Source organism: Chlamydotis macqueenii, chromosome Z (assembly GCF_036417535.1).
Source record: "Chlamydotis macqueenii isolate bChlMac1 chromosome Z, bChlMac1.mat, whole genome shotgun sequence".
Lineage (NCBI taxonomy): Eukaryota > Metazoa > Chordata > Aves > Otidiformes > Otididae > Chlamydotis > Chlamydotis macqueenii.
This window is the reverse complement of record NC_141593.1, coordinates 54,882,100-54,899,446: the sequence shown is the minus strand read 5'-3', so window position 1 is coordinate 54,899,446 and position 17,347 is coordinate 54,882,100. Positions and strand designations below refer to the sequence as shown.

General features: G+C 39.3%; 1 protein-coding gene across 1 annotated transcript in view; it reads right to left on the bottom strand.

Moving 5' to 3' along the window:
* MEGF10 (multiple EGF like domains 10) overlaps window positions 1-17,347 on the bottom strand; it is a 103,781-nt gene that overhangs the window by 27,439 nt on the left and 58,995 nt on the right. Inside the window, exons 8-13 of the mRNA XM_086770713.1 lie at window positions 16,860-16,996; window positions 13,081-13,293; window positions 7,040-7,214; window positions 6,208-6,328; window positions 3,961-4,124; window positions 863-965 (exon numbers count right to left, since the gene is read on the bottom strand). Of these exons, the coding sequence (XP_086626839.1) occupies window positions 863-965; window positions 3,961-4,124; window positions 6,208-6,328; window positions 7,040-7,214; window positions 13,081-13,293; window positions 16,860-16,996 (913 nt within the window). The remainder of the gene's footprint in view (window positions 1-862; window positions 966-3,960; window positions 4,125-6,207; window positions 6,329-7,039; window positions 7,215-13,080; window positions 13,294-16,859; window positions 16,997-17,347) is intronic.

Sequence of the window (17,347 nt, the reverse complement as noted above, 5' to 3'; positions counted from 1 at the left end):
GAGCAGTACATCTGAAACTTGTGAAAAGCTCTAACTACACCATGGCTGCTCAAGATCAGCAACTGCTCACATGTTCTTAATGTGAGTATTCTTTGGTTAATACATTTATTAATTTAAGAAATCATATTTTGAGCAGATCCAAATGTAAGCTTGAGAAAGATCAAAGAGTTTTCCTAACACTTAGAGCTTGGAAATCTATGTGACAACTAAAACTACCTCCTAGAGAAAAAGGGAACATTTCATGATAGCTTGCTCTTCTGCATAGTTTCGTCATATTTTCAAAAAAAAATCTTGCTTTCCACAAATAAGAGAGTGCAACAACAGTGTCAAACACAAATTTTTATGAATAATTAAATGTATATAGTACTTAAAACCACAATGAAAATGCTGGAGCAACTTTGTGGAAAAAGTGCAACAATTTTCACAGAGAACAAAATATATGCAGAGAAACTTAATTTTTTCAAAAGTTTGAGAAACTCAAAGGGCAGCACAGCTTCTGCACGATTTATCCTCTTCTTGACTGCCTGAGCAAAGCTTTTTGAGTTCCTGGATGTGATGCTCTACCTTCTAAAACTGCCAGCCAACCTTGAGTATGTACAGTATTCACCACTTTCATAAGAAACTACACTGTCGACGCACCCAGGTTTTAAGATTTCCCATTCTATTGCCAGTTTTCTGCAGATCCCATGCTCAACAAAGTTTCCAGGCCTGTGAATCACAGAAGGGACACAGTAGCCACAGAACTGGCCCTTTTCTCCTTCCAACCTCAAATACTCCTCCTCTAACCACAAAAACAAAAGGTAAGACCAAGTCCCACCATAGTGGAAACTCTTATTGGCCTTCAAGACAGTCTCTTTCGTACCTGACCATCCCGGTAGACAGCGACAGTAACCCGTGGTGGGATGACAACCGTCCGCATGGCTGCAGTCACAGCGTTCAGCACAATCCATACCATATGTGCCGTCCTGTGACAACAAAATAAACATAACCCAGAGATGATGACAACTGGGAGTTAGAGGAGAGCAAGTTATGGTCAGTCAAAAAGCAACCCCAGATCTGTCCTGATTCCATAATCTGATTTCTTAATTTAAAACATTTCTGGCTTTTGGAACATTTTAGCATCCTGCATTTTCATTCTTTCATTTAAGAGGTGAAGACAAAGAATGAATTACATTGTCTTGAAAAATCCCAGACTAACAGACCTGGAGACAGTGATCCAGAACACAGTAACCTACACTATCAGAGAGTGCAATGAAAGATTATTATACTATCCTTCTAATTTCCTTTATAGCTGAGTTCCTGCTCCAGGACCTGGAGGTCCCTCAATGGGAGAGTAACTCAGTCTCCTTTTGGCCTCAGACCCTGAGTTCTCTATGTGTTGGTCAAAAAGGATAGCACATAAAGCCACAATTTCTAAAAAAAAAGATTAGCAAAACATTAGATTAAAATAGAACTTCAATGTGAAGTTTATTGCATAAACAATGCAAACTGTATTACTTTCTTTTGATTAAAAATCCTTCCTTCCGCACTACAGCATATATTATGTTAAAAAGTTAAGCTATTTGGCTATGATGCAGTACACAAAACAAAATTATTTTTTGTCTATGTAAAATTTTTTGAACCAACAAGAGAGATTAAAGTTACAAGTTGAACACCGTTCTTGGTGTATCCAGCTGTGCCAAAAGACCACAGCTGATTTTCACCGAACTACATCTAAACATTTGAATTTGCCTTTTCTGCTTCTTCCATAAAAGGTGGCACATACATTTGGGAGTAATTCCACACAAAATCAATCCGAGAAACTGAAAAGAGCAAAATCTTTACAACTGCATTCTCAAAACAAGGCAAACTACAATAGTAAATTGATCTTACAGAAAAAGTGTCAAAACCAAATTAAAACACATGGAAAAAAGACAGTATAATTTAAAGTAAGACTTTTGGAGTTACCCACAGAAAAGGCATAAAAGGAAAAAAAAATACGTCAAGTTTAAAATCTAAATTTGATGCTAAAAATTGGTCTCAGTCACATTAACAATCACAATAAAACCTATATGGAAATTCATCTGCTGTTTTTTGATGTTCATGCCTACATTTCTACTGAGTTCCACAGGATTCAGCTATTCGATTCCCAGCCTTCCAAGCCTAAAGTAGAACAACATCTTACATTACTTGAGTATAAGGAGCCTTTTGCTTATCTCAACAATACATTTTTACATAGAGAAAAAGAAAAGATTAAGCATTTCGTTTGCACATAATCAGATTTGGAAATAAACAAAATCCTCAAATATGTTGTTGAAAAGTGGTATTTTTAGTCTGCTATGTATTTGGACTGAAGTCTGAACTTCAGTTAAATCTTGACTAACAATCTGTGCAGTAATACTAATTTTCTGAAGTTATTGAAACAAATTGAAACACATAGATTTAAATAAACTCTCTGCTCAAAGAAGAAAAAAAATCAGACAACACTGGACACATCTGAATTAGTTTTCTGTTTATTCTCATGTTCTGGAATTTTGAGGCAGAATATGTGCTTGAAATACGTAAATGCTTATGGACATCATATGACATAGAGAGAGCGCAAGACAATTAGCATGGGCATGCTAAATTATCTGATATAGAAACGGTTTTAAGCAGTATTTTGCTAAATTTGGAACAGTGAAACAAATGCCATGAAACAATACCTATCTATTTAATAAGTTAGTTTTGGAAGAGGTAATGGAGCCTGAGAGATCTCATCATTCTTCTGAATCAGACACTAAGTGATTGTCGTAGCAGCAAAGCTGCTTTAGAAAAAGAAAAATGTGTCTTCTGATGGAGATGCATTGTTGGAAACACTGCATAAACATGCACAGATGGTACTCTAATCAGCTTTCCAGAATATTTTGGAATACTTACTGTATCACTCTGTGCTTTACCTCATCTTAAAACCAAAAACTCCCAAAAAATCACTTCTGAGTATTCTGAGAGCATTTCAACAGAACAAATTCTCATTCAAAACAAAGGTGTGGTTTCCAGTCTTATGTTATAGTTCAGCCACTCCTACCATCTTATTGCTCAGTAGAGCTAGTATAAACTAACAGAAGCTTGAATAACATATGGGAGGGGAATTTACAAGGTTTATGTTTAGTTCAGGGAATTCCTGAAATTTTTTCTTTTTTTTTTAAAGAAAAAAAAAAATCCATTTTTGTGTATGAAATCTAATTGAAACCAAACAGTTACATAATAAAACAAATCAGTTTTGAATTTTACCATTGTTTAAATTTTGAAATCATATATCTTTATGACTTCGCCAAACTACAGATTACAAGTCGCAACAGAATTGATGACAAGCATGCCTTTGTCAACACAATGATTTCTAATTTTGCACTTCTTAAAGTCTGTGAGATAGTGGAAGTTAAAGCCCCAATAGAAAAGCAAATATCTATCATGCGACTGGGCAGTAAGAGTGCCTTCTCATGTCTGACTGAGAAGGAATTAAAAGTCTTCACTCCTACTGTTCCACAGATATAAGCTAATTTAATTAAAATTATGTTGTTTGATGCAGGATATATTTTTGGTACATTTTTTCACTCATCATTTTTACTTAAAGTAGTTTAACAGAAGCAGTTTGGATAGCATTTGATCCTTGACAAAGAGGGAAAAAATTGGTTTTGTGTTTTTCAATGAATTTTAAAGGAGCTGGTGAAAAGTTTGAGACTTTAAAGTCTGAAAGCAGAAAAAGGGTTCATCTATGCATCTTCATTTTGTGTAGGCACTTTCTGTGTGCTTTGGTGTGCTGCACAGCGGAGTTCTTCCAGAGGAATTGTTGCTCATGTGCCCGATCTTGAACCCAGTCGTGTACGGGCTACCAGGTGCAGTGCTCCTTAGGTACTTATCCCCACTAAGTCAGAAGAATGACAGGAGCATCCCCCTGCCCAGTATTACCCTACAGTGCAAAATTCAGTAAATGTATTAAACTACCTGGCAAGGGAGTTCGCATTTTTCTCCTCTCCAGCCTGGGGCACAGGTACAGGTTCCATCCAGAGCATTGCAAGCCCCTCCGTTAAGACACTGGCAAGTTAAGTTACAGCCAAGTCCCCAGGTACCACTGGGACAATTTATTGAGCAATCTACACCATGCCAACCTGCCAAAACCAAGAATTAAAGAGACAAATTAATCAGACTTTCTCCTATTCCTCTTTGAGGATATTTCCCTCTGTCTACCATGTGGCAGCTCTCAGAGATGGGCAATACCAGGGTAACACTAACTACAGGGTAGTATCAGCAGTTTCAGCTGAGGACTTGTCCAGGTTTGAATAAATGTGCTCAAGGGCACCTTGTAACATCTGTGCACAGCACACATTCGCAGATGGGTGCCAACATACAAAAACAATTGATGGAAGATCTGAAATGAAAACAGATACACCTTGAAATTACACTGAGATGTACTAATATATACTGAAAGTTTTAAGGCATAGCCTGAAAAAAATTCAGAATATTTCCTAATTCACCACAGATTATGCCTGATAGCAATGATTTACAGACCGTACTGGATAGACAAAAATGTAAATACATTTTTTAAAAATGTGATCATCTATTGCATACAAGAGAAACGGCGTGAGCCAGTCATATGTTATCATCAGCAATGACACAAGCCAAGTTTCTAATTTTGTACCTTGTTTACAGTAAGTGAAAAGAAAAATAATTCTGCACTGAGCCTAATCAATAGACTACGCAAAACACATGTATTGAAATGAAGCTGCCTCATGCCCTGGATCGATAACTTTGAAATTTGGGGTCATTTTGGGAAAAAATGTTATACTGTGCTAGCTAGAAAATTGAGACACTTTCTCTCAAGTGTCTTTCCAGAATATATAAATTTCCTTCATTTACATGTCAAGTATCTGGCTTTCATTTAATTTCACCATTTGCTATCCTTTTTCATCACAATATAACTAAAACTGCACGATGCATAGGATAGGATTATGCATTGCTCAAGGAATAGTTTTTCTCCTCGCAACCAAGCTACTTAGCAGCAGTAGTTACTTAACATTAAGTTACTACTTAGTAGCAGCTACCACTTTAACAGTTAAATTAGTTCCACGGTCTCTGGCAAGAGTAGAAGTTGGAAACTCTCCACATTTGCTACATGACTGATTTAATTGTATCAGTCCCTGACAAATTTAGTGGCTATTTGTCTAGGTAACTCTAACACTTCTCCCCTACTCCCAATCTCCATGCATTTTTAGAAAAAAATTTTTAGACAAGGGTGTCTACAATGTAGGCTGGGCGTGGGATTTGCCTGGGAGCATTCAACAGCCTACCCCTCTCAGAATCCATCATCACAGCTGAGGGACGCTGGACTTTAAATCCCTCCTCACAGCAGAAATGAAAAAGAGAACAAGTGGATTGCAAGAGTTGATCTTTAAGCAGCGTTTAGTACCACATTTTGGGTTGAACAGGGACCTGTAGACCTTTATATGGGAAAAGATCTCTGCAGAACCATTGCTGGAAGATGTCTGAGACATCTTTGTTCCAAACAAAGGCAGGCCCACAGTTTCTGGTGGAGGTACACTGATCATCAAAATTACTCCTGAGAGAAGAAAGCCAGGCAGGGGGACTGAGGAATGTGCATTCACTTGCACTAATACTAGGAGATTCAGAAAGTTTCTCGCAGAAGCAGGGAAAAGTAAAGGGCATAGGCTGGCAAGGGGGTTATGTAAGGTTTTGTCAGATGATTGCTGAGGAAAATAGTATTGGAATAGGAAAAATTGCCAGTAGATATCAACATCAGTGCTAAACCAGCAGGAAGAAGTCTGTGCTTCTGTGATGCTGAGAGGGGCGAGGGCGGCAGCCAGAGATGGCTGAAGGGAAACAGGGCTATGTACTTTGACTAGGAAGGCTGGCAGATAAATGGCATACCAGTAGTCCTCCCAGCAGACCATAGCACTGCTACAAGAGACAACTGGTGACCCATCCCACGGTAAAAACTAGTAATTCACCCAGCCACAGCATCCAGCCCACTGAGAACTGCATCAAGGACACACAAACACATGGTACGCATACTGTTCTCTGAGCAGATGTCTTCCTAGTTTTTGCCTCCCAGAGCAGCGTAAGTATAAAGTGGCGTTCAAGTTGGTCTACTTTTTATTTTTTCTTCTCTACTTCAAAAACTTAATTTCATTTTATGAACACAGTAAAAGAAAATTAATCTGAAGAGACACTTACCTGCTTTGCAGGCACAAGAACCATCTACTGGTGAACAGATGGCTCCGTTTTTGCAGTTGCACACAGATGAACAGTTTACTCCATATGTCCCCGGAAGACAAGGAGTACCACAAGCAGCACCCTGAATTATACAAGAATAGAGTCTAAAAACTATTTGAGGAGGTTCAGACAATATAACTAATACGTGACCTAGACTTGACTTAGGTGCTACAAGTCCATGACCACCTTAGGCTGTCACTACATTATCCAGAATTTTAAGGGAGAGTCAGTCCTTCATGCTTCTTAAGTTCACAGTAAGCATTAGTTCTCTATTTGCTGAGACACCTCAGATCATATAGCTAACAGCACTTAGTCAGATCAATGGGCAGTATTTTCAGCAATAAAGAAGCCCTTTATGAAACCAAAACACAGTAAGACAGCAGCATCCAGTGCACAGGTAACAGCAAACGTGTGTAAAACCTGCAGAACCACCTGTCCTGAACCGTAATAACAAATGTCTTTGTGTAGTTATTCTCTAGACGGCTCATGAGGAGTTGGTACAACAAGATAATGACAGAAACCTACCGTTCCTCCCTTTATTTACACCTCAACAGCACAGCCTCAGTGTCTTATAAAGCGACTAACCTTCCTTTCTTAAAATGGCTTAATTTCAGTACTGAGAACCAATCACAAATTCTATCTCTACAACACACCCAATTGTACCTAAATATCTTTACCTCTCTTTTGCTGTGGTGGAGAAAGGACACTCTGGCACCTTGAAGAATCTGTGCCTTTAGCACAGAGCTAAAGCCAGTGGAGTTAAAAATGGACTGTGAAAGTGAGACTTATTTACCTTAAATCCAGGGGCACAGGTGCATTTCCCAGTCACGCTATCACAGTCAGCACCATTTTGGCAGCTGCAGATCTGCTGACACGACTCGCCATAGAATCCTGGGGAACACGTCTCGTTGCAGTAGAGTCCAGACCAGCCGGGCTTGCAGGAGCATTCCCCAGACATAGGGTGACAGCTGCCAGAAGGGGATGAAAGGATAAATAATTTAGGACTAAACGCGACACCAATATTTTTTTTCCAGACAACAAAATGCTGTTATAGATAAGTTGCATAAAGGATCTTGCATGCTATACATAGAGATGATTTTACTCCCCAAACCACAAAACAAAGGTTGTTGTATATGTATATATGAATGCATGCCAATTAAGACAAGAAATATTACATCCTAGAACAAACAGACATTCTGGGAGTACATGGAAAGAAAAGAAGAGGTATCATTTTTCTGTAGCTAGTTGAAAAAAAACCTATCTGAAACACAGTTTTTACCATATAATAGATATCCATAGTTACAAATATTAAGGTGGTTAAACCATTAAATTCCCGAAAATAGTATTGTTAGGTTTCCATTCCAAGTATAATGGGATCATTTTCGCAACACTGCCCAAACCCAGCAGCATACTGTCTGGGAAAGACGATGCTTTGGTATAATAGCGTGGCATCTAAAACAAAATAATAACACAGGACCGAGTGAGTAGCAAGTATGCCCTTTTCTTTGAATCACTGGTTGAAAAAAGAACAACTGTCATCTCTCCAGGGATAATACAAAATAATTTCCATTGGGCAGAAGTCAGATACACCATCAGAGCAGTGACCTTTTGGAGAGTATCTCCCCTATGTTGGCCATACCTGGTGGCACACCAGCTGTCCCTACCTGGAACAGCAGTTTTATTGAAGGGCCAGTCAGACAGCTGTTGCCTCATAACAAATGGACATCATCAGCTGTGCAAAGATATATGTGCTGGAAAAGCGGGCACAATGGGGTACTCTGTAGCACTCTGGCAGACAAAGCACTTGCTTAATTCTCAGCAAAGGAAAGCCTTAATATCCAAATCCAATATATTTACAAAGGGAAGACTGTTTAAAGATATTTGTCTGCCACTGATTGAAGTGAAGTTCCTTTAAGTGTGCTGGAAAAAAAAATGTGCCTTTGTCTAGATGTATTAAATGACCCATGACAAGAGGCTGATTTTGCAAGATTTGCTAATTCCTTGTGTGGGTGTGTGTTTGAAACTGAGTATTTTTCCGACCGTTTGAAAGTTTGAAAAATACCTACTGCACTTTTAGGCAGTAGTTATCTAAGTATCATCAATATTCTTTTAAAAGGTTGCGGCATAACAAGGGAATGCAGTATTAGTTGCAACTGCTCTTGGACTCAAGGACTACTCTTGTCTAACTACGAGTTTCCTATTGCCAAATATACAACCAACTGACAACATACTGCTGATCAAGGAAAGTACTAGTTATAAAGGCTGAAGGAAAGTACTAATTATAAAGGCTGGAATGTCATTATGCATTCTACTGTCTATATATTATTGCATACACTACAACATCATAAGAACTTGGGGGTCTTGAAGCTATTGAAGTCTCTTTGACAGTATTAAGCCTATTTACATGAAGTGAGAGGAAAAGTCTTTTCAACTAAATGATGTATGCAGAAATGGTTCAAAACTCATGGTGTTCACAGTCGAACAGTTCTTGTTATTTGTTCAGTTATATGCATACCTGCCGTGAAATAAGTTGAAATGTAATATTATCATATAAAATACATGCAAAATTATGAAAACTCATGATGCAGCAACATAATAAGATTTGTCCCCTATTCCTAACTTCCTGTAAGCACCCAGTGGCATTTTGGATCCAGTTCCCACATTTCTTATCAGTGGAAGAATGCAGGGCAAGGAACATGAAAAGAATTTTTAATTCACAACTGAACAGTCATTAGGACACGAACTAGTATATTTTTAAAACATAAAATAAGTTGTACCATCATTTTAAGACATAAATCTCAGTGTTGTTTGCTGTTGTTTTTCTTTCAGAAGAGTGGGAGACCACACACATGAGCAAGCATTGGGCAATGAAGCAGAAGCATTGATATTCTGTGCCTCCCAGTCAGTGTTACTAAGGCACACTTGCACATATATTGATTGACACCAAAATTAGTATTCCATATTTTGTAATTAAATGTAGGAAGCTGGAGCGCTTCTGAATCTCTCTGATGGGTTCACATGCAGTTAGCTTAATTGGCAATAAGATTTATATATTAAGATAGGGAAATAAAGAGATGCTGAGAGATACTTCCCATACATCTGCTTTTATTCCTGGTCTTTTATTCACACTTTCTGGAAATACAACCCCCTACTCTGTACAGAAACAAAAAGTCTTGTGGGTAGTTGATATTACATACTTGATGGACTTAGATGAACTTAATGTTTTTGACGTAATTTATATAGGTGTTTCACTATTACAACATCCTACCAAACTCCGCAGCATCCCATGTAATATAAAATTTCCATGAAAAGCTCTCATATATGTACTTATAAATCCACTAGAAAAATGTAAAATTGCAAAATGCCCTAATCTTGACTTTAAAAACAGACTCACACTATATGAATTAAGCATGTATCAAATAATAAAATTCCACTCAACCCTATACATGTATCTCAAAAAAGCATGACACAAAATAAACCCCATTAGAGCTCATGTCATGAATAAACCCTAATTCCAGCCTGAACTATACCAAATCAGTTGGTGATACAGAATCACCCCAGCTGATCTTACCTATAGGTGTGAAGCAGTGGTGAAAGATCACAGAAAGAGTTTACAAGAAGAAAAAAAAAAAAAAAAAAAAAAGGACATCTCAAGTTTAGCTTGGACAACAACCTGAAACGCCTTCATGTGCTGTAACATAGGTGTAACAAATACCCTTTGCAAACTTCTAGATAAATATGCAGCCATAGTCTGCTCCTTTTACATTTTCTGAATGATCCTAAGGTGCCATTTGAGTAAAGGCGTGATAAAACCTAGTCTAGAAGTGGTTTAGGCTTTCACTCACTCCTGCAAACTGGAACTTCAGAATGAGAAGTTTCTGTAAGCCCCACAAACTGTGGATGGAAGTGGCAGGGACACAGGCCTGCTCCCACTAGCTCAGTGTGCCACACTGAGGAAGCGTGTTTTATGTGGTCTTAGTCTCAGCCAGGTAGTGCTCACTCTGGTTTCATTCTTGGCCATTGAACAAAAAGGGAAAAATCATAGTGTCACATATATTAAAGGATGCAATAGAGAAGAGCTATTTCTGGAAAAACTCTTGGCACAAGAGGGTTGTTATGTGCTGCTGCCCTCTGGATCCCTCAAAAAGAATAAAAATCTCTCAAGTATCTCTATACCTAACCCTTTACGAAGCATTTAATAAATACTGCCGACACAGCTAAGAACAAGAACAAGCTTGCCTTTCATTCCCAGGAGCTGCCATCAACAAACAGCAGCAGTGAAATCCCTCTAGCTTAGCCTACCCAAAATGCAAATTATGAATTATTGTAAATGCTGTTTTTATGCAATTTCTTCAATCATAAAAAGTAATAGAAATATATATACATTTTTGAACTATGGTTTATCATAATTTTTTGTATCTTTAAGTATTTGAAGAAAATGGCTAGACATATACATGTATACTGCAACTTATGTACACATTTTACAGTAGTATTTTTTGGTGCTAAGTTTTTTTTAACTAACCCTTATTTCATTTCTATATCTATGAATACCAAGAATGTAAGCAATAACTTAGGGCTCTAGGCCTACCAACAGCTCCTCTTCGTGAATATCTAAACCAGCGGTCATACCAAGGTGAAAAAAGCTTTTACAGTATCAAGCCCTCTAGAAGTTCTAACAAAATCCCAGACCTACAAACACACAACATATTTGAAGAAGGAATTGTACCCTCTTTTTTTGTGCCCTGGCATTACTGGTTGCTACATTGCTGCTAAATGGGTTCATGCTATGAAGAAGATCCTTCGGCTACAGCCCACCCAAACAGTACTTGTGGTAGACTAGTAGGGATGAGGATATTCCCTGATGTGCTTAAAAAGTTATCTCCTGGCTGATTCATATTTAGTGAATCAGCCAGACACAACTGGCTTCTCAAAAGATTCTCAAAAGCATAAAGTGTCTGCAGGGAGCTTTGTCTTCTATATCACTACTCAGATGCCCTTTTCTTTCTGTTATTTGGTGGTCTTAATATCTTCCTGACCCAGAGGGAAGGAACCTATATATGAAAAACACACTTGTCAAGGCATGAAAATCTTTGTTTTCCTCATAGATCATTGTCCCCTTGTAAATATGCTCCTACACCTACAAGGCTGTTAAGTTCCCTTTGATTTTCCATACAGAGGGGAAAACATTCAAAAAAAGAACAGCCATATGCTGCTGTTTACATGTGAACATTTGTGATCCTATTTGACCACAAGCTGTCTTCCAGTGGTATAAATGAAGGAACAGCTGTGTTGAACATGAATCAGAAGTAATCCCTGTAATATCAGAAATATTATACAGTGTAATGCGTTCCTGTTAAACAAGGCTGCTACAACAGTCTGCAGACAAATTTTCAGGAAAACAGCTAACTATAATTCATAATACAATAGTATTTGGTCTACTAGCATAATCTGAGAGCTACACAGGTCAGCATTATGGCGCCATTTATTCTTGAAGACATTGCCCAATGAATAAACTGCTCAATTTTATGTCAAAAAATCTGTATTTTTTCAAAAGACATTTCAAGTAAATGGGATAAACAGAAGTGCAAGCACACAACTGTGAAAGCATATGGATGGAAAGTGAAAAGAATTCCATTTGCTGTCACGTGGTTTGTCAACGAAAGGTATGTTGAACAACTCAGGCAATCCACAAAGTAATTTTTCATGGAGGCCTAAGAGAACAAGTATTTCCATGTATATGCTTGAGTGCTTTAAAAGCACTGCTAAATTCTGACCAAAGGCTTTTGTTTTACCTAGGAGGAGAAGTGCGTCTTATATACAACATACAGCAGCATTCTATGCGGCAGCCAATAGTTTCTGCAAATTTCTTTCACAGCTATTTTCAACAGCAGAAATTCAGGTTATGCTCACAAACCTTATCTGAGGTACTGTGATTAGTAATGCAATTAAGTATAAGTGACTACATAAGAGAAAGCACAATGACCAAACTATTTCATCAGAAAAACTGTGTTTTGTAACAGAAGAAAGCTGCCCAGAATTGTTCTATAAATATGTTGGCTTGCCTCGACCGACATCTGACATTCCTCCCTCACAGCTAAAAGTTTGTCTCCAAAAAGCTATTTTCCAGGTTTTCATAACAATATGCTGAAACACTGCAAAACCCACAAAGACACAAAAAAATGAAAAACCAGGACTCATTACCGCCTGAATAAGTAGAGATGGTAAAAGGTAAGCCAAATGGAAAACTATTTTCCTTCCGTTTCCAGGGATCAGATTTTTAAGCTGTTTGCTAGAAAATCCATTTAAATGACAAAAAAAAAAAAGTACTTTTGAAACCTAGATTTACAATTGGTAAGGTTTTGGAATTTTTGTACTAAAATAGTCACCTACACCAATTCTTATATATCTATACAGAGAGAGAGGAAGAGAGAGAAATGGATTCTCCTCTCATGCCCAACTTGTAAGACTATACCTCCATTTATTCCAATTCAGTAATTTCTCAGGATACTGACTATACAGTGAACAATATAATGATTTATACATTTTGTAAACATAGGAAAAGATCACACTTTGTCTTAACATTTATTTCATGGGTCAGAGACTAAATACAGAGGTGAATATTAAGACCAAATGTAGTTGCAAGTACTAAAATTCAGAAGCTCTTTTGGGTTGACATGCTCTTTCTTGATATGGGTAGAGAATACCAAATACTCTTTGGCTGCTTCCATTTGCATTAAGTACTAGAAAAATCAGGAAATATTTATTTTCAGATTATATTTGTATTTCTATGTTCTATATAGGAAAACAAAACAGGCTAAAGGGTGTAAAGCCTACCTCCAGGTATTGGTCATGTGGCAAGGACACTTTTTATCACACTTGAGACCATAAATTCCCTCGGGGCAAAGCCTTGTTTCACAGTGCTCTCCAGTGTATCCTGGTTCACAGAGACAGGCACCACTAATATGGTAACATTTCCCACCATTCATACACTTGCAGGTCTCAGCACATTGCACTCCATAGGTTCCCACTGGACACTCATCTTGGCACCTGTGAGAAAATCAAACAAATGAAAAATAGTTTTATTTCCCAAAAACGATAGCCTTTTGAGATTTAAGAGAATTATGGTTTATGAGGAATCTCCTACACCAGTCTGAAACATCCCTTAAGTAGAGCAGGAATTTATATAACTTCATATTTAAAAGTGCCTGTGTCTCTGGTTTCCTTTGCTGCTTAGCTAAACAGGCTTAAAAACACTGGCTCTGCAAATTCCTTTGGAAAAGGTCTCCCTTCTCTCCAACAAAGGAGACAAGGTGCATACACAGACCACAGCACTTCACATTCAGAAACCAGAACAAAACCAAACCCTCTTAAATGAGACCTGAAGTACGAAGGAAAAAAATTTTCAAGTATTTTGCTTCAAAAGCCATCCATCGGTAACTTTTTTAAGTGACCTAGATTCTCCACTTAGTAATACTGTGAATAGCCAGCAGACACTCACGCCCCTGCAAACGCTCAGGCCAGGAAGTTCTCTGGCAATCACGCTTCGCAGTCTCTGACAAGAATATTTTCTAATTGTGTTTCCAAACTCATGATGCGTCCAGAATACCTTTATTTTCAGAATTTCATTCTAAACCTCTTTTTTTTTGTTGATTTTGCCCTTCAAAAATCCATAGGATGATGTCGTAGTTTAGCCCTGCTAGGGATCAAGCTATGCAGTCTCCCTCTCACTCCCCCCACCCTCCAAGGGAATAGGGAGAGATAATGTAAGAAAAAAACGCTCGAGGTCTGAGAGAAGGACAGGGAGAGATTCTTAAAGCTACCGTTACGGGCAAAACAGACTTGACTTGGGGAAAATTATTTATTTATTATTAAAGCCAAAGCAGGATAATGAGAAAGAGAACAAAGTAATTTTACCCCAGAAGTTCCTTTTCCTGGTCTTAACTTTATATTGAATTATGTCTACTTCCTTCCCGCCTTGAGGGGACAGCGGGGAATATGAAATGGGGGTTTCGGTGAGACCATCACCTGTTGCTTTACGCTGCTCCTTCCTCCTCGGGGGAAGAACACATCCCTCCCCTGCTCCAGCCTGGGGTCCCTCCCACGGACTACAGTCCTTCATAAACCGCTCCAGTGTGGGTCATTTTTCCATGGGGTGCAGTCCCTCCAGAACAGCTGCCCGAGGGCGGGCCCTCCATGGGCCACAGCCTCCTTCAGGCATCCGCCTGCCCCAGAGTGGGGTCCTCCCCGGGCTGCAGGTGGATCTCTGCTCCTGCGTGGGCCTCCATGGGCTGCAGGGGCACAGCCGGCCTCACCATGGGCTGCACCTCGGGCTGCAGGGGAATCTCTGCCGGGAGCAGCATTACTGCTCCCCCTCCTTCTTCACTGACCTTGGCATCTGCAGCCGTTCCTCTCACAAGAAATTCTTCACAACCGGCTCAGGCAGACGCCTCTCAGGTTCTCTTCACATCTCATCTCCTCTCCACTTCTTGCAGCCAGGCCGGGCCGAGTTGGGCCCAGACGACATCCGGGAGGAGGCCAGAGGGTGAGGGCTGCAAGGCACACAAGGCTCGCGCCTCCCCCTCTCTGTCCCCGCTTCTGCTTCTTCAGAACTTTTATCTGTTTTAAAATTATTTTTCCCCTTCTTAAATACGTTATGGCAGAAGCGTTATCACTGAACATTCCGTCACCAATTGGCTCGGCCCTGGCCAGCAGCAGGTCTGCTCTAGACTTGGCCAAGTCCACCTGATAAAGGGGAAACTTCCAGCAGCTTCATTTTTTAATTGCATCTTCAGTAGCTTCTGAAAGACCCTTTTCCACTTTGTGGTAAGGACAGGTATCAATCAGATATCAGTATCAGGCAGAATAATTAAAACGGTTGTTTAAACTAGATTAGTTTAGAATAGAATAGTTAAGGTTGGAAGGGACCTTTAAAGGTCATCTAGTCCAACCCCCCTGCAAGGAGCAGGCACACCTTCAACTTGACGAGGTTGCTCAGAGCCCCAGCCAGCCTGGCCTTGAATGTTGCTAGGGATGGTGCATCTACTACCTCTCTGGGCAACCTGTTCCAGTGTTCCACCACCCTCATTGTAAACAATTTTTTCCTAATGTCTAATCTGAATCTACTTCCGTTATTGTGAAACACTTGTCCTATTGCAACAAGCCCTACTGAAGAGTTCCTCCCTGTCCTTCCTGTAGGCCCCCTTTAGGTACTGGATTGGATTGGATTGGATTAGATTAGATTAGATTAGATTAGATTAGATTAGATTAGATTAGATTCCCTTGTGTTAACTGAGATCACCTAAAAACTGTTACATGCTCCAAGACTCCTCTTTTTCTTGCTGTATGACTAAGTTTCAGGAGTCACCACCACACTGAAATCTCAGACAAATAGTGTTGAAGTTACACATGGAAGTGGAGAATAGTTTACCACATTTTAAAACGTCTTTTTTGCTGCTGGTATGTACATTCTAGCCCAGACAATACCCATACATTTCTTGTAAGACTTCCCTCCCTTGCCAGTCCACTGACATGAAATAAGAAACCTTGCTTCTGACCCATTCCTGCCTTTGGAGTATCTTGAAAAGCAAGAGAATAGCAAATAGAGACTATTTTGCAGGAAAAGAGGGAGCTCAAACTTGCAAAAGTTATAACAATGCTGCAGCCTGTAAGGCATTTCAGATTAAAGTCAGATTTAAATTTCGATACAAAAAAAATTAATTGCTTTCAGAAACATTAGTGTGGTGCAGTGCACCAACTCTCATATGGATATTCCTTAGACTTCCCTGCTGACTTGTCTGTGTCTCTTTAAATGTATCTACCACCTTCTGCACTGTTTCTTCACAGATGCAAATTCAATTTTGGCATCCAAAAGGCTCTGGACTAATTGTTTCTCTTCTTCATGAGTTTTTTTCTCCCCTTATGTCTGGCACAGCTCTCCCCATGTCCTGTGAACACTTGCGTGGGAAGCGCATATGGTTATAATACCTACTACTGTTGGCAGAGATCCCCTGGACTGACCCCAGTGACTTCAGCAAATGAGTTGTGTGCTGTTTAAAATATATGCAGGAAAACACTTCTTTCACCACTTTCCACTGCCTTCAAAAATGATGTCTTGCTACACCATCTTTCCAATCTACCAAATGCAATTTTTAACAGTCAGGTCAAAAAATAAAGTTGTGCCACTTCTTCATTTGAATGAAATACTTTTGGAGACAACTCTCCAGCTTGCTCACTTTGAAGAGGAACCAAATGAGCCTCCCTTGCTACTATGACTGCCAAACATCTGCACAAAACCAAGAGCTTCCCTCCTCACCCCTTCACCATACCCCAAACTGCGTCATTCTGCAAGCCACTCAAGTGAAGATCCAAAAGACACTGCCAGAGCACGGGCCACAGCAGGAAAACCCTGAAACCAAGCAGTTCCTCACAGAAGGGTAATCACATAGGCACTTTTAACTCCTCACTCGCCTCAGCTAAGTGACATGGCAAACATTTCATAAGACTCTTTTAATTGTATCACAAATATTTTAATTCTGCTGTCTACCAGCTTGTGAACTTTGTCATAGCAGACCCCTTGCAGGTTCAGCAGTCTGGTAAAAATAAGTTTTCCTTACCGTTCCCCTGTGTAACCTGGGCTGCAATGGCATTGACCTTCTGCAGAGTCACAGGTTCCTCCATTGTGGCACTGGCACTCCTGGGAACAGTTTTTCCCGTAACGACCCTCAGGACAAGGCTGACCACAGACCATGCCCTGCATATGCAGAAAAAAAGTCTTAATATTAGATTTGGTATTACAGCTTGAATGGACAAGAAAGAAGGTTTGTAATGAAGGACGATCAAGGAGATCTTATGTCACTCGTCTAGTGCTGATCTTGGAAATGCCAAACTCTTCTCCAGCTTTAAATACGGATTCCCATTCTGGAAGCCAAAGCTTATGAAAAACACTATCTCTAAGCAACAGTGAAAACAGTTAGACATCTAAGACTAATTGATGTCAAGCTCTTACCAATTTATTTATCAAGAGTAGTATATATCAAGACATTTGGAAATGCCCTCCAGCAAGTAGTGGTGTAGAAATCAGTAATTGCTGTAATGCCCCAAT